Genomic DNA, 16,058 nt, shown 5'->3' with positions numbered 1-16,058 from the left:
AGCCATCTTTAGAGATTTGTAAAAATACATCAATCAATACAAACAAATCTACTTTTTCATCGTACTTTACTTTCAAGTCGGCAACGACGTATGCAAGTGCTAGCACCCAATCTGCATCTAATAACTATTAATGTAATGTACTGTATACCTTCAGTTGTGTTATTGTAACTTCAGTTGTCGTCCTTAGGTACTGTAATATAATTTTTATTTGATGCTGCGGACAAGGACATCAAGTATTGTAATATTTATCGTGGACCCTTTATATTTGTGTTGACTCGTATGTAACGTAATGTCATACTATATTTTCTTTAGATGTTCAGTGCTTATTTCTTTCCATACTTGTGTTGCAGGTATGGCATCGCACCCAGGTCCACAGGGGGTCGAGACCCCTGAGTTGCTGGACCCTACTGTGGACGGCCAGCACAGGTCGTTCCAATCGGTCGTACTTGGTACCAACCTAGGCACGTTTTGGGCTCGTATTCCGCTTGCGACCATGCCGATCGACCGACGTTGGATCCCGAGGTACAAATAATTAGTAATACTTCTGTGTTAAGTGAATGAATAATTTGTGTAAACTAATTCATTTGTTCCGTGGTACAGGTTGTGTGCGGCGGGCCTTCTTCCTGTGGCTAGGCTTGTGGAGGGCGATATGGTCAACCGTTCAGCGCGACGTGGCTGCGAGAGACCCACACGGTTGCAGTTCGACATGTCCCTGCTAGCAGCTTTGCTGGACCGGTGGCGGCCGGAGACGCACACCTTCCACCTCCCAGTCGGTGAGTTGACGCCCACACTAGAGGACGTCTCGATGCTACTAGGCCTTCCTTGTGCAGGGGTCGCCGTACCCGTGATGGACGTGCCCCCCTCCTGGCGCGAGGAGCTGCTGGGTCGCTTTGCGGACGTTGCCCGCGTAGATGGTGCCCCCCAGTACACCACTTTCAGCAGCTCCCACGGCCCGACGAAGGCTTGGCTCCAGCAATTCAGTGTGAGTTTCTAATTAGCAGCAACTATAAATATTTTTGGCCATTTTTTTAAATTGTTGACACAAGTATGAAATTATTTTGCAGGCCGAGTACATGAGAGAGGACGTAGACGATGCCACAATAGCGTGTCACTTGGAGGCGTACCTGCTGTGGCTCTTCGGGTGGACACTCTTCTACACGTCGCAGGGGAACTCGGTGCCTAAGCACCTTCTTCCTTACATGAGGGCCATTGCGGAGGCCCCGCTCGACGAGGTTCCACAGTACAGCTGGGGTTCAGCTGTGCTGGCGGCCACGTACAGGGGTCTTTGCATGGGCTGCGTGAAGGTAACTTCGACGGAGCCTATCTTCCTTGGCTGTCTGCTGCTGCTTCAGCTTTGGGCCTACGAGCGGTTCCCGATAGGGCGACCTCGTGTGGACATGTCCCCCTACCCTGGGGGTTTTGACGAGGACGATGTCGACAGACCCACGATGGGGTCGTTGTGGTGCCTAAGGAGGGTACGGTTCTTCCACTACTATTTTTCGATTCTTATTACACTTTGGAATTTCCGAGGTCCTAACTGAGAAATTGTGATTACATTTCTTGCAGGCGGTTTGGACGGGGCTTCAGACAAAGTAGTCTTACCCGGACTTCGTCGGTATGTTCGACGCTCTGGTCGACAGTGACGTGAGGTGGAGACCCTACAGCTTGGAGGAGGTAGAGGCTCGTGCCCCGCATGGCCTGTCTTCGCTATGCCATCGGGACATGGCATACTGGATGACAAGGAGGCCACTAGTCTTCGACATCCACGTCGAGGACTACGCGGTTCACTGTGTCATGAGGCAGTTCAGCCTATACCAGGACTCCCCACTTGCGGCAACGTCAGCGGTTCCGGCTTCCGTTCACAGGTACAGTCCAGCATTTTCATTCTACTTGCATTAACAATATTTCGTTTATGTAACTCGTGTAACGATGGTTCCGTAAGGGCTATCCGTCAGGGTGGTGGTAGTGGGCTTGGAGTCCTATGGGTTCCAAGGATGGTTCACTGGGTCGCCCTGTGGGCCACCGTACTAGACGAGGTGGTCCAGGAGCACGACGTCGACGCTTTCACAGTGTACCTTAGCTGGTTCTTACCGAGGACCAGGACGCGGGTCAAGCATGTCCTCTCAGCAGCCCATTCGTCTGGCAGCAGCCGGCACCTCCTACGTCGTACCACCACCACCACCACCACCGTCTTGGCACGCCACAGCAAGTCCAGCCACCGTTCCTCAGATGCAATACACATGGTCGTCTTCTCCTTCTTTAGCTGCACTGGAGCTACAACCAACAAGTACGTGATGTGTACTTATTGTAACTCCATTTTAAGAACGCAACGAAACTAACAAAACCGTTTCCTTTGTGATTGTAACATGCTACGTAGACTAGGGATAGCATTCGGAGGACTCGCACGACGAGGCAGCGAGGGCCAGCAGCAGTGCTTGGATCCATGACCTTTTTAGAGTGGACGCCGACCTGCTCGGTCCCTCCCAACTGCCAAACGCCCCGGGTCCTACATAGGGTGCGACCCAGTTCCTCGGGACACCACAGGGTCCCACACAGGGCGCGTCGTCACAGTACCTCGTGACACCTCTTGCGGAGGTAACGGGAGGACGTCCGACTCGCGACGTTCACCCGCCAGAGCCCTGGACGTACGACCGGCAGCAGACCAGAGCAACGCAGTGGGCAGCAAGGCATGGTCGTGGTGCCGGCGAGCCTCGTTTCAAGCGAGGACGCATTGAGTGCGTAGGGCTACTTCATTGTACGATTACAATGTTTACGATTATCTTTATGTCCGATGACTGCTCTATCTACATAATAAGTTAAATGCCTTTCATTGTTCGCGTGCGTTTTCCCTACCAATTCTAAACATTTTCCAATTAATAATTAGAAGCACACAATTAAAATAATCGATAACTACGAATGAAAATCGTGCGGCAAATAACAGAGTACATTACCTAAGCACAACACAATCAAAGGTCGAACAGTATACAACATTATCCATGAATAAACACATGGACACAACCGCACACAATGGAGTAGTAGCGAATAACGGAGCCTACTGAGTACAACGAGGCCACTTTCCCTTCCTCAGGGCATCGGGGTTCTCCTCCATCGCTGCTTTGGCTCGGCGTGCACGCTCAAGCTTCCTCTCCCTCTCCTCCCTCTGCGCAGCAAGCCGCCTCCTTTCCTCCTCTTTCTTGTGCTCTTTCTCTGCAGCCTCCTCTCTGAGCCTCTTCTCCATCCTCTCCTTGCTCTCTGCCGCCCACTGCAACATGTACTGCATGTGCTCCTTGTCCTCAGGCTTGATCTCAGTGTCAATCCACTGCTCAAAATCACAGAGCGGTGGAGGAGTCTGCAGAAAATGTATTTATTACATAACAAAAAAAGCATGCAAGATGTCATATGGCACAAAATAGTTGTAGGCTCAAACGCAAAGTTGGAACACATCCAATACCTCTGCCTATACGTGTCCTCTTCATCAGACTTAGCTACCTTGCAAGGATCGCCGCAAAAGCACATGGGCACTGGAACACCACTAGGCAGAGGCAAACAGTCGAAGGTATTTCTGGTCAACGGAACACCACTCCACCTTTACCATTTTTGTTGTAAGAACAAGAAGCAACTAAGATTAAATCATACGACTATCAACTAAGATTAAATCATACGACTATCGGTTAACGTACGGTTGAATAACATGCACTAAGATTACCTTGCTTTACCAGCTTTTCCACGCCTTGGTATCCTACGGTTGTATAATAAAAATATTAAAAATTCATGAAACTATACTAGTAAATACTTCTAGATTTAAATACTAAACTATGAACTAAAAACCGAATGTAATACTATACTAACGAAGCTACATTTTTAACATCTAAAAACACATAACATATCCGTAGATCTAAATACTAAACTACAAAATAAATACCGAATCTACTATACATACTAAGCTAGATTTTTACCATCTAAAAGCACAATGTATTTTTAGATTTACTATACTACGATATTGAAAAACTTACCTGAATCCTAGGAGATTTCTTCCCCTTCTTTCCTCTCTTTCTTTCCTCCTTCCCTTCTTTCTCTCCCTCTCTGTTTCTCCCCTCAAAAATGTCTCAACGAGGAGAGGTGGGTGCCTTGGAGGCCTGGCTGCGGGGCGGTTAAATAGGAGGAACCCCCGCCGGCCTAGGCGGCGGTAGGGGTCGTTACCGCCAGCCCAGGCGGCGGTAACGACTCTGATCGTGCCGTACCGTGGCGAAGTAGGGCGACGGGTCCTTACCGCCGGCTCAGGTGGCGGAAGGGCGTTACCGCCGGCTGGGCCTGTGGGGTCGGGCCTTTACCGCCGGCTGAGGCGGCGGTAATGGGCTTCCGCCACCTGGACCGGCTCAGGTGGCGGAAGGGCGTTACCGCCGGCTGGGCCGGCGGGGTCGGGCCTTTACCGCCGGCTAAGGCGGCGGTAATGGGCTTCCGCCGCCTGGACCGGTGGCGATAGACCAATTCTGCAATTTTTCCATCCGGCTATATATTTCTGCAAAAATGAAAAAAAATAAAATAATAAAAAAACCTCTGGCAGTTGGCACTGCCTCCTGCTCTGGCTTCCTTGACTCCTTGTCACCATCCTTGTGACAGAGAGCTAGAGTGTACGAGTACATCTCAACAAACCAGTCAAGAAAAAAAAGGACTGCCACCAGTCGCTCACCCCGCCACTCGCTCGTCTTCCCGCATCCGCTGGGTCTCCGCTATTTCCGCACCCGCTCGGCCACTCTGCTCGAGTCCACCTCCAAGCCAGCCAGCCAGTACCCCACTCGCACGGCCGCGCACCGCCAGCACGGCCTCCTCCCCTCCCCCGTCTCCATCCATCCCCGCTCCATCCAATCCTCCCCGTCTCCCCAACAGATCATTCATCGAGGGCTCGCTTGTCGGTGGGGAAGGAAAGCTTCTCGTTCTCGCCGCCCAACCTCTCCTCCGCTGCCTCTCTGCTCCAGGTGAGGAAGGTCCCTCTCTTCTGCCCAGTTTCCGGAACTCTTGGCGTCGTATAGAGATCCCTTTATTGCTCTGCGTTCTTTTTTTTTTTAAAAAATCTTTGTTGATTACTAGTCCTGTCCTTTGCGGATGCGTTTATCTGATTCAGACTGATGGAGCCTAGTGTACCCTCTTTATTGGGGATTCTTGCGTTGCAGTATGATTTAGTTACATGACTGAATCGTGGTGGTGGTGTTGTCATAAATGATTCTCTGTGCTACCGTACTCGTTTGTTAGTTGCCATAGTTTGGGGAATTAGCCTCCACCGCGTTATCTGGTTCGGGTGTTGCTAAATTTTGGAATTAGGTTTCAACTGTTCTTGATTGTGGCTTAATATATATCACTGCAATATAAAGACCTTTTGATGGGATCACTGTTTCGGGTGTCCTTTATTGTAATGATTTGCTGGATTTAAGGTCCATGTTCTTCATCCTTGCTTTCTTTCTTAATTGTGTGCTTATACTATCCTGATCCTCACAGTACAAAAAGTGCTTCTCTTGGTTGATTTCGTGTGCTTCTGGTAAATTTCTTGCTAGAATAAATTAAGAATTTGTTGCTCTTTTATTTTGTCAAATTGGCACCTCATTGTAGTTCACTGGTGGTTTTTTTCCCCATTAGGAGTTATGATCTTCTCAGCTTCCATGGCAGACCTTTGAATCTCTTTACAAGCTCTTTCAAGATTATCAATTGTTTTCTTTATGTTGAATTGAACAAACTATGTATGGCCTTTGTGTTTTTGTGGACCTGCAAGTTTCGTGCATAAATTTTCTTTTGTACTTTTTTTTTTGCAGTGGGATATCATGTTCACTTTGTCAAATTATTCCTTGCAGGAACTTGGGAAATTATGTCTCTTTGAGGGGAATCGAGGGCCTTTCCTTTACCTTTCTGGGCTCCATGTCTAAGTGGGAGTCAGTCACATTTGAGGAATCTCTTAGCTTTGTCAAGAAAGTAAAGGTGAAAAATTTGCTCAAAGGAACTCTCAATTGGCTTTTAGATTCATTGCATTATTAATGGGTAGCGTTCTTTGATGTTACAATTTTGCGAGCCCTAGCGGTTATTATAGTGGTTACATGGATTACAACAATTTATCCTTAAGAATGCTGGGAAGGTACATGTACCATGGTCTACCCAGTCACAAAAATATCTGCATTGTCATAGTAGTTTCATCATCTAGGGTGCATGGCAAGAAAGTGCATAGTCCTTTTCAATCATTTGGTAGCAAGTTGTCTGCAATTAAGTGAATAAGAGTATGCTTCCTTTTCTTGATATAAAAGGCTGTCAGCAATCATTTAGTGCTTTGGATCTGAACCAAATAGAGATACTTGCTGTACAAAGGTTGAACCCAGCCTGTGCAAGATCAACAACAAAGCCTTTTAGTCCCAAGCAAGTTGTGGTGAGCGAGACTACTAAGATGAAACCCAGCAAGAGCCACCAGTAAAGTGGATTAAAAAAGAAAAATAGTAGTTATAGTGATAGTAATAAAAATAATGGTAATAGTGGATGCTGTTAAAAGGATATTGATAGCCAACGATGGTCGGACATGTAGATTACCCAGGACAAAAATAAGAAAATGACTTATTTGCACCAACTGACTTGCGGTTACCTTTTGATTTGGGAAAAAGGAGATATTTCAGTTGAATTAATATATTTACCCTATGCATTGTGTTCCTTCATTAGAGTTTATGTTTGTGATATATTGGTGTTCTTCAGTTCTTTAGTTCATGTGAGGCTCATAGACCTGATACCTTACATATCACATGTTACTATCTATTTCCTGATGTACCTTCTAGCTTTGAGAGCTGTAGTGTATTCATTTATTACTTGAATATACTAGGTATTTGGAGTATTTGTCTTGAATAGCATCCAATTCCATATATTGTGATATGGATGGAATATTAGTGCTTTATGGTGCGATATGAAACTGTTAAATCTACCATAATTGAATTTTGCATGCAGTAAAATATATGAAACATTACGACTTATGTCCCATTGCTTGGGGAAAACTATACTTAAGGGGGAAAGATCCATTTTACTACACCCATGACCCAACTATTAAGTTTGTCCTCACTGTCATACAAAATTCTGTCTTATTTCAATTCACGTAACTATTTAAATTGGGTAAATCTGGTTTTCCCATACAAGTTGGGCTTTGAGCCTACATTCTGTGGGGGTGCTATATGACATCACACCTAGTGTTAGAAAAAATTGTGCCTCTACGTTACTCCCTATTTTAGAAAATTACTTTAAGAATTCTTCGTGATTTTTCGTGTCTTGAGGTTGAACCAGTGTCAGATGCTTCCTACCAATAAAATAATCACAAAAAATTCTAATAGATATTTTAATGTTGGGTTTGATGAAAGCAATGAGAGGAAAGTTTGCAACAAAAGTCCATTGCTCTTTCTTTGTGCAGCTCAACTATATATGTGTACCTTTTTCCTTCTCAAGATCATGAGTTTTACATGAAAATTGTGTATATATGCCGTTTATGAGCTATCAAGCCTTTTGGTAGAAGGCTTCTGATATATGAAACCAATCCTTTGAACTTAGTGCAGTTCTATGTCATAATTGATCTGCTTCAAGTAATATTGCAATAATTTTTTATGGAGCTTTCTTTGTACAGGCACGTGACTATATGCTATACCTATCACTGCTTGATGTGCTCAACCGGACCGATCAAATCCCTCTCGAAGCTTACAGCGAGGTAGCATGACTGTGATCCTCTTTTTACTCCTGTCAAAGAGCAATTCCGTGGCATACTGATTCATTGTAACTTTGTCCCATCACCTTTGAAATGCAGCTTTCACTTCTCTTCCGACATCATGAAGATCTGCTAGCGGAGCTGTCAAAGTTCAGGCCCCTCCCATGCCCGAACAGCATATATACCCACGGTTCGATCTGGATGATCATATTCCTCATGCCCTTTCTGCTCCTGAGCCTTGTCCTAGCCTTTGAGAAGCCATTGAAGTGCTTCCTGCTCCAGTAGCCTGTTGCAAGCTGAAAACGCTGCATCATGGTACTAGCGGCCAATTGTATATATATGTGAATGGATTGCTGTCCTGCAATATCTGTATGATCTCCTTGTATGCTCATGCATGGAAATAATCTACCGTATTATCAAAGTTCAAGAATATGTAGATGAAATGCGTCATACTGGCAGCAAATCCTAAACAGAGATCATCTGTCCTTGTTCAATATGAACTTTAATTGTACACGATTTGGCCTAAGAGAGCAACGTGAAATAAGAGGTGAGAAATTTGGGACAACTAGGGCACCGACAGACATCATTTTGGTGCCAACTTGCCTGATGCTTTGGTTTAAAAGGTCACACAAAATTTTATACGTTAGGAGAATTTGAGACGCCTCGAATTTGGCCACTCTTTGGAAGTCTCGAATTTGAACAGGGCAGATGAGTCAGGAGAAATTTTGTAAGAGGTCTTCTTATGTATGGTTCGTTAGTGGTTTGGGCTGAATTCCATCAGGTTGTCCTCGCGGCAAACAAAATGTCATCATCATCTTCTGAAGCCGGTTTAAAAGGTGATGAACATTTCTGTTAGGTAGCACGGTTTTAATGCACTACAGGTTCCTGACACTTATCGGTATGGGATTATGGTGCACTGGATTCGGCAGTCTCCCTGGCGATGCTTCAGATAACATTGCAATAGTTTGATATATAATCAAAATCGGCAAGTTTTGCAGACCTTGGTATATATTCCTGCTCACAGCTTCGATACGGAATCTGAGAAATCTTTTCGTATATAGATGCAAAATTGCGATTGAGTTCTATCTACAACATATATGTACATGACTATGAACAAATGAACACCTAACCTTGGACATTTCCCCAAAAATTGAACGCAATGTACATATGATTCATATCATCTGGGCCCAGAGAGCCGCACAGCAGAAAGCAGAGCATCACTGTTGTTGTCCGACATCCCAGATGACGTTCCCTCTTCGCTGCTCGATTTGAAGGCGTTTGCATAGAGCCGATATCCAATCTGCGAAGATATTGGTGGCTGGGGCACGTCGCAGACGCCTTCCAGCATTTGTACGACCTTTGACATGGATGGCCTCTGATAGAAGTCCTCTTGAACGCACCACAGGGCAACCTTGATTGCCACCTCAACTCGCTCATCCTTGTCATTGTATTTTAGCTTGGCGTCAAAGATATCACGGAGATCGCCTTCTTCCAGCTTCTTGTAGGCATAGGAGGGAAAGTGAGCTTTCTCTGAGCTTTCCACGGGATCATAGCTCTTCCTCCCACTGATTATCTCAAGCAGGACCATCCCGTAGCTGTACACATCACTCTTCTCCGAGATGGCATAGTTGGTGATCCATTCAGGTGCAAGGTAGCCCCGCGTGCCTCTGAGCGTCGTGAAAACATGGCTCTGCTCCCTGGTCATCAACTTGGCAAGGCCAAAGTCAGACACCTTCGCAAGGAAGTTATCATCAAGTAGAACATTCTCCGGCTTGATGTCACAGTGAATGATCTTCGACTCACAGTCCTGATGGAGATATGCCAATCCCTTTGCTGTTCCAAGTGCAATGTTAAACCTTGTGTCCCAGTCTAGCAGGGAGGAATCCTCATCACTATGGAAAATCCATCTATCCAGTGACCCTTTTGACATGTACTCGTATGCAAGAAGCTTATGTGCACCCTCTACACAGAAGCCTCGAAGTTTGACAAGATGGATGTGGTGGATGCTGCCAATGATGGTCACCTCAGAGCGGAATTCTTTCTTCCCTTGGCCTATGCTCTCTAGCTTCTTTACAGCGATGCGACTGCCATCAGGCAGCGTACCAAGATACACAGATCCAAACCCTCCCTGACCTAGCTTGTTTGAGAAGTTGTTTGTTGCATCCTGGAGCTCCTTGTAAGTATAGCGTGTTGGTGCTCCTGATATGGTTTGCAGGAAACCATCGTCTTCTGACGAACCAGCATCATCTTGCGAGGGTGGATGACGTCTCCTTCGATAAATGTGGAAACCAACATACACAAGGACCCCTATGACAACCAAAGTTCCAACTATAATGACGACAATAATGATGGTTAGCCTACTGTCAGTTCCACCTTGCTCCGAGCCACGATCACTGCTTGATACCTTGATGAAAGAAGCAAAACTACTCTTACCTCCATCTTTCTGTTGCAAGCTACCTATCTGGTCGAAATGGAAGCAATTGCCTGACATTTGGTCAAAGAATATAGCAATGCATGAGCAGTTACCCATGCAAGCATTCTTGCATCCTGTGAGGTTTGTCTTAGGTACAGGCGACGTGAAGCTAGTGCCGACATACCCAACACCACTGTCTAGTTGAGCCAACTGAAACTTGTCCTTTGAGTTGCACGGTGATTTGATGCCAGGGTTGCAGTTTGCATATGAGCTGAGTGCTGAAGGGCACTGACACCCTGTACCACTGTTGCAAATGGTATACGGCTTGCAGTGGGCAGGCATGTCACATGAGTCCTGCGGAACTGTGGTAGGGAGAGTACTCCTGCTACTAACACTCTGGAGCATATAGAAGGTAATCAGACCATCATTACCTAGGACAGCAGCCAGTGTGGTGTTAGCAGCGCCTTGCTGCACAATGACAAGCTGTGATTGAAGAAGCCCCGATTGATCATAAAACGACCAGGAACTTGAACTAAGGTTTGCAGAGTATATGTTGTTGTCATTCTTGTCGACGATCATCCTGTTATCCTTCAGAGCGGACCAGTATGGTTGGGGCATCTGTAAGCCCGCATACAACATCATGTCCCCAGATTTGATCTGAAGCGTATAGGTCATGTTCTGTGTATTGGAATGGCTCACCAGAGTCATCCCCTCAATGAAGCTCTGGCCAGACAGAAGTGTGTCCGTTGGATGGCTGAAACTCTGCCAGAGAGGAGAAGAGCTGTCCTTGCCAAACACTATAAGATTGCCTGAGTCCAGCAGCTGCATAGAGGTGGCCCCCTTGCCGGAGATATTCGCGGTCCAGATTGTGGAGCCTCCAGACTGCAGGTAGGCATTGCCATCCTTGTCAAACACAAAGTTGTCTGAATGGGAAACTGGAGAGTTAGCATTAGCAGACCAGACAATAGAAGTGGTGGCCAAGTGGACCACTGCAAGGAGGTAGGACATGGTGTCTGACACGCTGTTGGTGACAAAGCCAAAGCCAAACACAGAACCATTGGAGAGAAGAAAAATTCCATTGTTATCAATGTAGTCCATTTCCGAGCCACTGAAAGGAGGGAGAACTTGCTTTTGGGTACTGCTGCTGCACATAATCCAGAGGTTGGCTATCACAAGTATCAGCAGCATAATGATGCATTTTGAATGGCCGTGACGATAGACACAAGCTTCCATGAGTACAAAAGACAAGCTTTTCCAGTTAGCAGCCTTCTATGACCCTCCACTCATCACCGTCATCTGAAGTGTTTAGAATGAGCACAATTAGGATCTCAGTTGGGAACCGAAATGCCGCAGTCTAAAACTAGTAGAGTGAATGACGCAGCATTGCAGGATACATGGTGTGCCATTTATTTTGATGGGTTATCTCCCTAGCATGTAAATTCAGAAGCAATCATGCAAAGTAGTAAGGGGAACTCAGACAGCTTGCTCGCAATACCTGTGTGTGTGTGTGGTAATCAGGATGTGTCGCTAAGGTATATGCATTGCTTTGCTTTGCTTATGCAGGACATTTTCTATTCAATTGCTATTGGGAGGTTTAAGTGACACAATAGACCCAGGCTGATTACAGCTCGACAGTAGGAGCACTGGAACTAGTCAATTATTTTGTTCAAGCATAAGGTATTTATTAATTTACATTTTCTTCAAGACGTTCAGTATCGAACAAGTCAAATCATAAGCACTGTAACTTGCTTTTCAGAAAAGATGTAAGCATGATGACATTCAGAACGAGACACTTTTGACTTTTGATCAAACATCTGAAAAGATAATACAAAAGGCACATCATCAGAGCATTTGTCCACATGAAACGCTGGAACGAGAGCTCAGTATGCTACCTTAAGTGGGGTGGTTCTTGATCAAGCTTCCTATTGGCTTCTCGACCTCCTCCTTTATGAACATTTGGCAGTTCAGTGGAGTCACACACAACTACCTTTCGAAAACAGATCCAAGAATGAGTAATGGCAAATTGGTAACGTGCAACAATTAACAACATAAATGAGGGAAAAATAGGAACCTTTTTAAAAAATAGAAAAATCAGAGTGAAGGTATTGGCTGCCCCATCTGCAAATACCCACCAAAAAGCATCTAATCAATGGACTAGAGATAATTGGCATCAGTTCCTTTTGACTTAAACCTCAAAGCGAGCGCGACCTGAAGAGCAAAAGTATCTCCCCAGGTGACCACTGACCGAGACTGTTGCGACTATTAGAGCACTACCTAGCAGCGGCCGAATGGACAAGTCTTGTTTATATAATATCATATTATGTGCAGCAACACCTAACATTCCACCAAGACCAAGGTTTATCTCCTCTCAATTGATCTTCTCGAGAACTTTTGGTGTTCCAAACTGCTTTCTTGTTTCCCCCATCATTTTCTTTTCTTTTCTTGTACCCTAATCCACGAATTAGTCCTAAAGTAAAGTACGCTGTTGAATTCTCCCTTCTCCCACCCAAAAAGTTTTTTTTTAAAAAAAAACAAATTCAGGTCACATGGACATAGGCAATTACGTGTATGTGTATCCATTGCATGGAATTCCCCAAATTTCTGATGCCACGGCCATCGATTACTGCAAGAATTCGATCCCGCAAAACCTCCAGAAATGGGATAAATCGAACTTTGAATTTTCGGAATACCAGCTACAAAATCCATGTCACCCTCTTGAGAAACACAACGAAATTGGGGGCTTGTCCCTGTCTGCTCCCCATAGCCTAGAAAGCGCACTCAATTTCACTCGAAAGTAGACCCTTTATAAGCAAGAAAGTATACCTCTGCGCATCCAAAGTGGGGGAAAACCCACACAAAACGAATCATGCTGATTGCTACTAGACCAGAAAGAAACATGATAGAGAAGAAAACAAAGAAACATACAAACAAGAAGCAAGAACAGGGGGGAGCACTAAGTGGTGGCAAGCACAACTGCACAAGGGGGTAGGAAGAAGCAAGTGAGGAAGCAGAGGAGGGGAGGGGAGCAGAGGGGTCAGTCACCTCCGAGCCGGAACGAGACGGGAAGCGGCGAGGCGACGGCCTCCGCGGAAAAAGATTTGCTGCAACCGGTTGGAGAAAGCGAGCGGTGGAGAGGAGGAGGGGAAGGCGATGGCGTGATGGAGCGAGGCGGCGGAGGCGGGCGGGGCGAGTAGTTGGTGGGTGGTGGGAAGCAGCAGGCGGGCGGGGGGCGGGGGCGGCATTAACGAGCGGTGGATGCAGACGGATGGGGCGCACCGCAAGTGGTGACGATGGCCGTTTGTTTATAGCATATAATATATATATCTAATCCGTAGCCTGGGCCTAGGGAAACTGATCAGATGGATCGGTGCAAAATCAATAGCCCCAGCCCCACCAAGTCTAGTGCATGATTATCAGTGATTCTCTAGGAAATAGTTTACTGGACTATCAGTCTAGCATTAGATTATATTATTATCAGTGTATCTTCTGCGCATTAAGTCTCTGGATCTTCTAAGCATCTGCTAATTAACTGCTTCTTATACATCTGTATGGCCACGTGCATGGGCTAGTAACAGCTCAACTATTGCACAGTGTGATTCTGTGCCTATTTTTTTTATTTTGCATAATCCCTGATCATGCTTATATTGTATATGGAGATAATTGGATCTTGTGGACTGGTTGTTACATGTCCGGTGGTGGTTATACATGAAAATGTGTTGGCACTGGTGGTCACGTATAAACGTGGGTGCTTTCAGCATTTTATTTATAGATGTGTGGTAGTAAGAGACAAGCTAGCTCATTAGTGTGAATTCGGAGTGCGTACCTGGTGATTAGTGTTGTACGTGCGTCCCTTGACCCTTGCTTAACAAATAAAGGTACCATATGTATGAATCGGACAAATCGAATAATATCTTTCTACTGCGATTTGTTGGACGACATTTCTCTCCTTTTTACTATTCCCGGCCCATGCATTCATTTCAGCCTTGAGCGCAGTGGAATTGACGTGATCCAGCATCAACCTTACGACACGCCACATTTCATCGCAGTTTAATTCTCCAGGAAAAGTTCCAGGGAAGGCATGTGATGGTGTACTCTCTCCTTCCAATCCGAACTCCGGAATGACCAAATTTGTCCATTTTAACAGATTTTTCTCCATGGATCATGTACTGTGCTCTTTAGCATCAGGGCAGCCACAGTGGAGAGCAAAAGTGGTCTTTATAGGCCTATATGGCCTGGCTCACCATTGTGGGATTAGTCTTTATAGTGGTCCATAGCTTATGGGTACCCATATGCCTAAGGACCAGCCATATAGATAAAAAATCAATATACTCTCTCTCTCCACTGCCATCTCCTCCCACGGGCGGTGACGTCACTGCAGCTGCCGCTCCTGCCACCAACATGAACTCGAGTGGCGCACGGGCGAGCTGCTTGCGGCACATGGGCAAGTTGCGACGGCTCTACGATGAGGGGAACGGAGCAACGGCAGGTGGCCGGAAACAACTCGATTTCGAGCTCCCGGCCTCTTTCTGTGACAAGATCTGCCCCTAGAGGAGCGGCAGCAGCAGCCCGGGGCTTAGTGAAGCGGCTTGGGGAAGCCCAAGCTGTCGAGCTCGACGTCGGGATGGAGCCCACGGTAGCTCGCACGGACGGCACAAAAGGAGAGCTTGCCGTTGCGGTCCACCCTCTTCCTGTTGGCGGCTACGCCCTCTCCAAGCCGTGGGATCCAATCGAGCTTGGAGAGGAGGGGGAGGGGAGTACGGGCGACGGTGGCTCTTGCAAGACGGACGGCGGCGCGGAGGAAGAAGCACGACGCAGAGGGAGAGAGAGGGGAACGGGAGATGAGAGTACATTTTTTTTTTATTTACTGGTCCAACCCTTGTAGCCCGGTTCTGGGCTCAACTTGTGAGTTTGGGAATAAGTATACAACCCATTCTTACCTAGCCCACCTCTAAAGACTAGTTGGACAATATACATTGCTCATGCTCCCATGGTAGAGCATGGTCATGGCATTTCTCGCCTCAAAGAGCGCCCTGCTTTCTCACTTCTTTCTCCATGCTACAGGATCCACCCGATACAATGATTTTCGATAGCGCGGAACGCGAAAGGTGTGTGCACCAAGCAAATATGTGGGACTGGGGATGCATGCATATATGCCTGCCGCCGGTCTCTCTCCAAAACCACCGTTTGGTGATCTGGACGCCGGGTCCAGCCAGGGTGTAGCGTTGAACGTACCCTTACTGAGTAGTCGTGTGGCTGGTCATTGCATTGACGAATTCATTGCACCTGTGCACGACATGCATGCATGTGAAGCATTCAGCCGTGGTGGCCAGGCAAACGCTGTCTGACGCGGGCGTGAACCGTGAAGTGAGGTGCAGATCGATGACTGACGCGGGCCACGCGAGACGCGACCATGTCGTTCGAGTTTGAACGAGGTCATCGCCTCGGGTTTCAATAATTCAGCGGGCATGCGTTGCCGGGGTATCGCTTCGTAATTTGGGTGCATTATGCCTCTATGAGTATGTATATGTCACTACTGCAGAATGTATTCCGATGTTGTAAGCAACTCTTAGACCCTGGGGTGTTTTAGGATCCAAATCCATTAGATTTGGTAGAAAAATGGAACTTAAATCTTGAAATTTCCTAGAGCTGTAGGCGGTCAAATTAAACCTAATGGATCTTCACAGTCATGACAAAAAAAAAATTTTTGTAGGCGATCATAGAGTGGAGCGATATGTCCCATTTTCATTATAAAGGAACACTAGCTTCCTTCATCAGTATCAAAACTAGCTCATTTTATTTGTCGTTTCGTGGGCAATGATAATGAGGACATTTGAGATCTACCCTTCTTCCACTTGCATAGTAGTTTATGTTCCATCGGGGAAATGTGGTGCCTGGTGGGACAAAGTTTATTTGAGTCCACATTTGATGCTTACA

At 46.3% G+C, this 16,058-nt stretch overlaps 2 protein-coding genes across 4 annotated transcripts; one reads left to right on the top strand and one right to left on the bottom strand.

The window, feature by feature from the left end:
• Nucleotides 1-4,681: 4,681 nt before the first annotated feature.
• LOC101763921 (paired amphipathic helix protein Sin3-like 3) lies at nt 4,682-8,237 on the top strand. The gene is made up of 4 exons (XM_012845091.2): nt 4,682-4,976; nt 5,844-5,967; nt 7,634-7,714; nt 7,811-8,237. Exons 2-4 carry the CDS (start codon nt 5,908-5,910, stop codon nt 7,994-7,996), a joined length of 327 nt encoding a protein of 108 aa, XP_012700545.1. The 5' UTR covers nt 4,682-4,976; nt 5,844-5,907; the 3' UTR covers nt 7,997-8,237.
• Nucleotides 8,238-8,741: 504 nt separating this feature from the next.
• LOC101762699 (G-type lectin S-receptor-like serine/threonine-protein kinase SD2-5) lies at nt 8,742-13,357 on the bottom strand. 3 transcript variants are annotated; one of them, XM_004965318.4, is made up of 4 exons: nt 13,167-13,357; nt 12,196-12,242; nt 12,017-12,107; nt 8,742-11,420 (listed from the first exon to the last, which is right to left on the bottom strand). In XM_004965318.4, exon 4 carries the CDS (start codon nt 11,355-11,357, stop codon nt 8,889-8,891), a length of 2,469 nt encoding a protein of 822 aa, XP_004965375.1. In that variant the 5' UTR covers nt 11,358-11,420; nt 12,017-12,107; nt 12,196-12,242; nt 13,167-13,357; the 3' UTR covers nt 8,742-8,888. The 3 variants fall into 3 exon arrangements, with proteins under 3 accessions (XP_004965375.1, XP_004965373.1, XP_004965374.1); XM_004965316.4 differs by lacking the exon at nt 12,196-12,242 and having other exon boundaries at nt 12,017-12,111; XM_004965317.4 differs by lacking the exon at nt 12,196-12,242.
• Nucleotides 13,358-16,058: the final 2,701 nt, after the last annotated feature.

This window comes from Setaria italica, chromosome IV (genome assembly GCF_000263155.2).
Source record: "Setaria italica strain Yugu1 chromosome IV, Setaria_italica_v2.0, whole genome shotgun sequence".
NCBI lineage: Eukaryota > Viridiplantae > Streptophyta > Magnoliopsida > Poales > Poaceae > Setaria > Setaria italica.
Note: the sequence above shows the minus strand (reverse complement) of the source record. Positions and strands in the feature narration are given on the sequence as shown.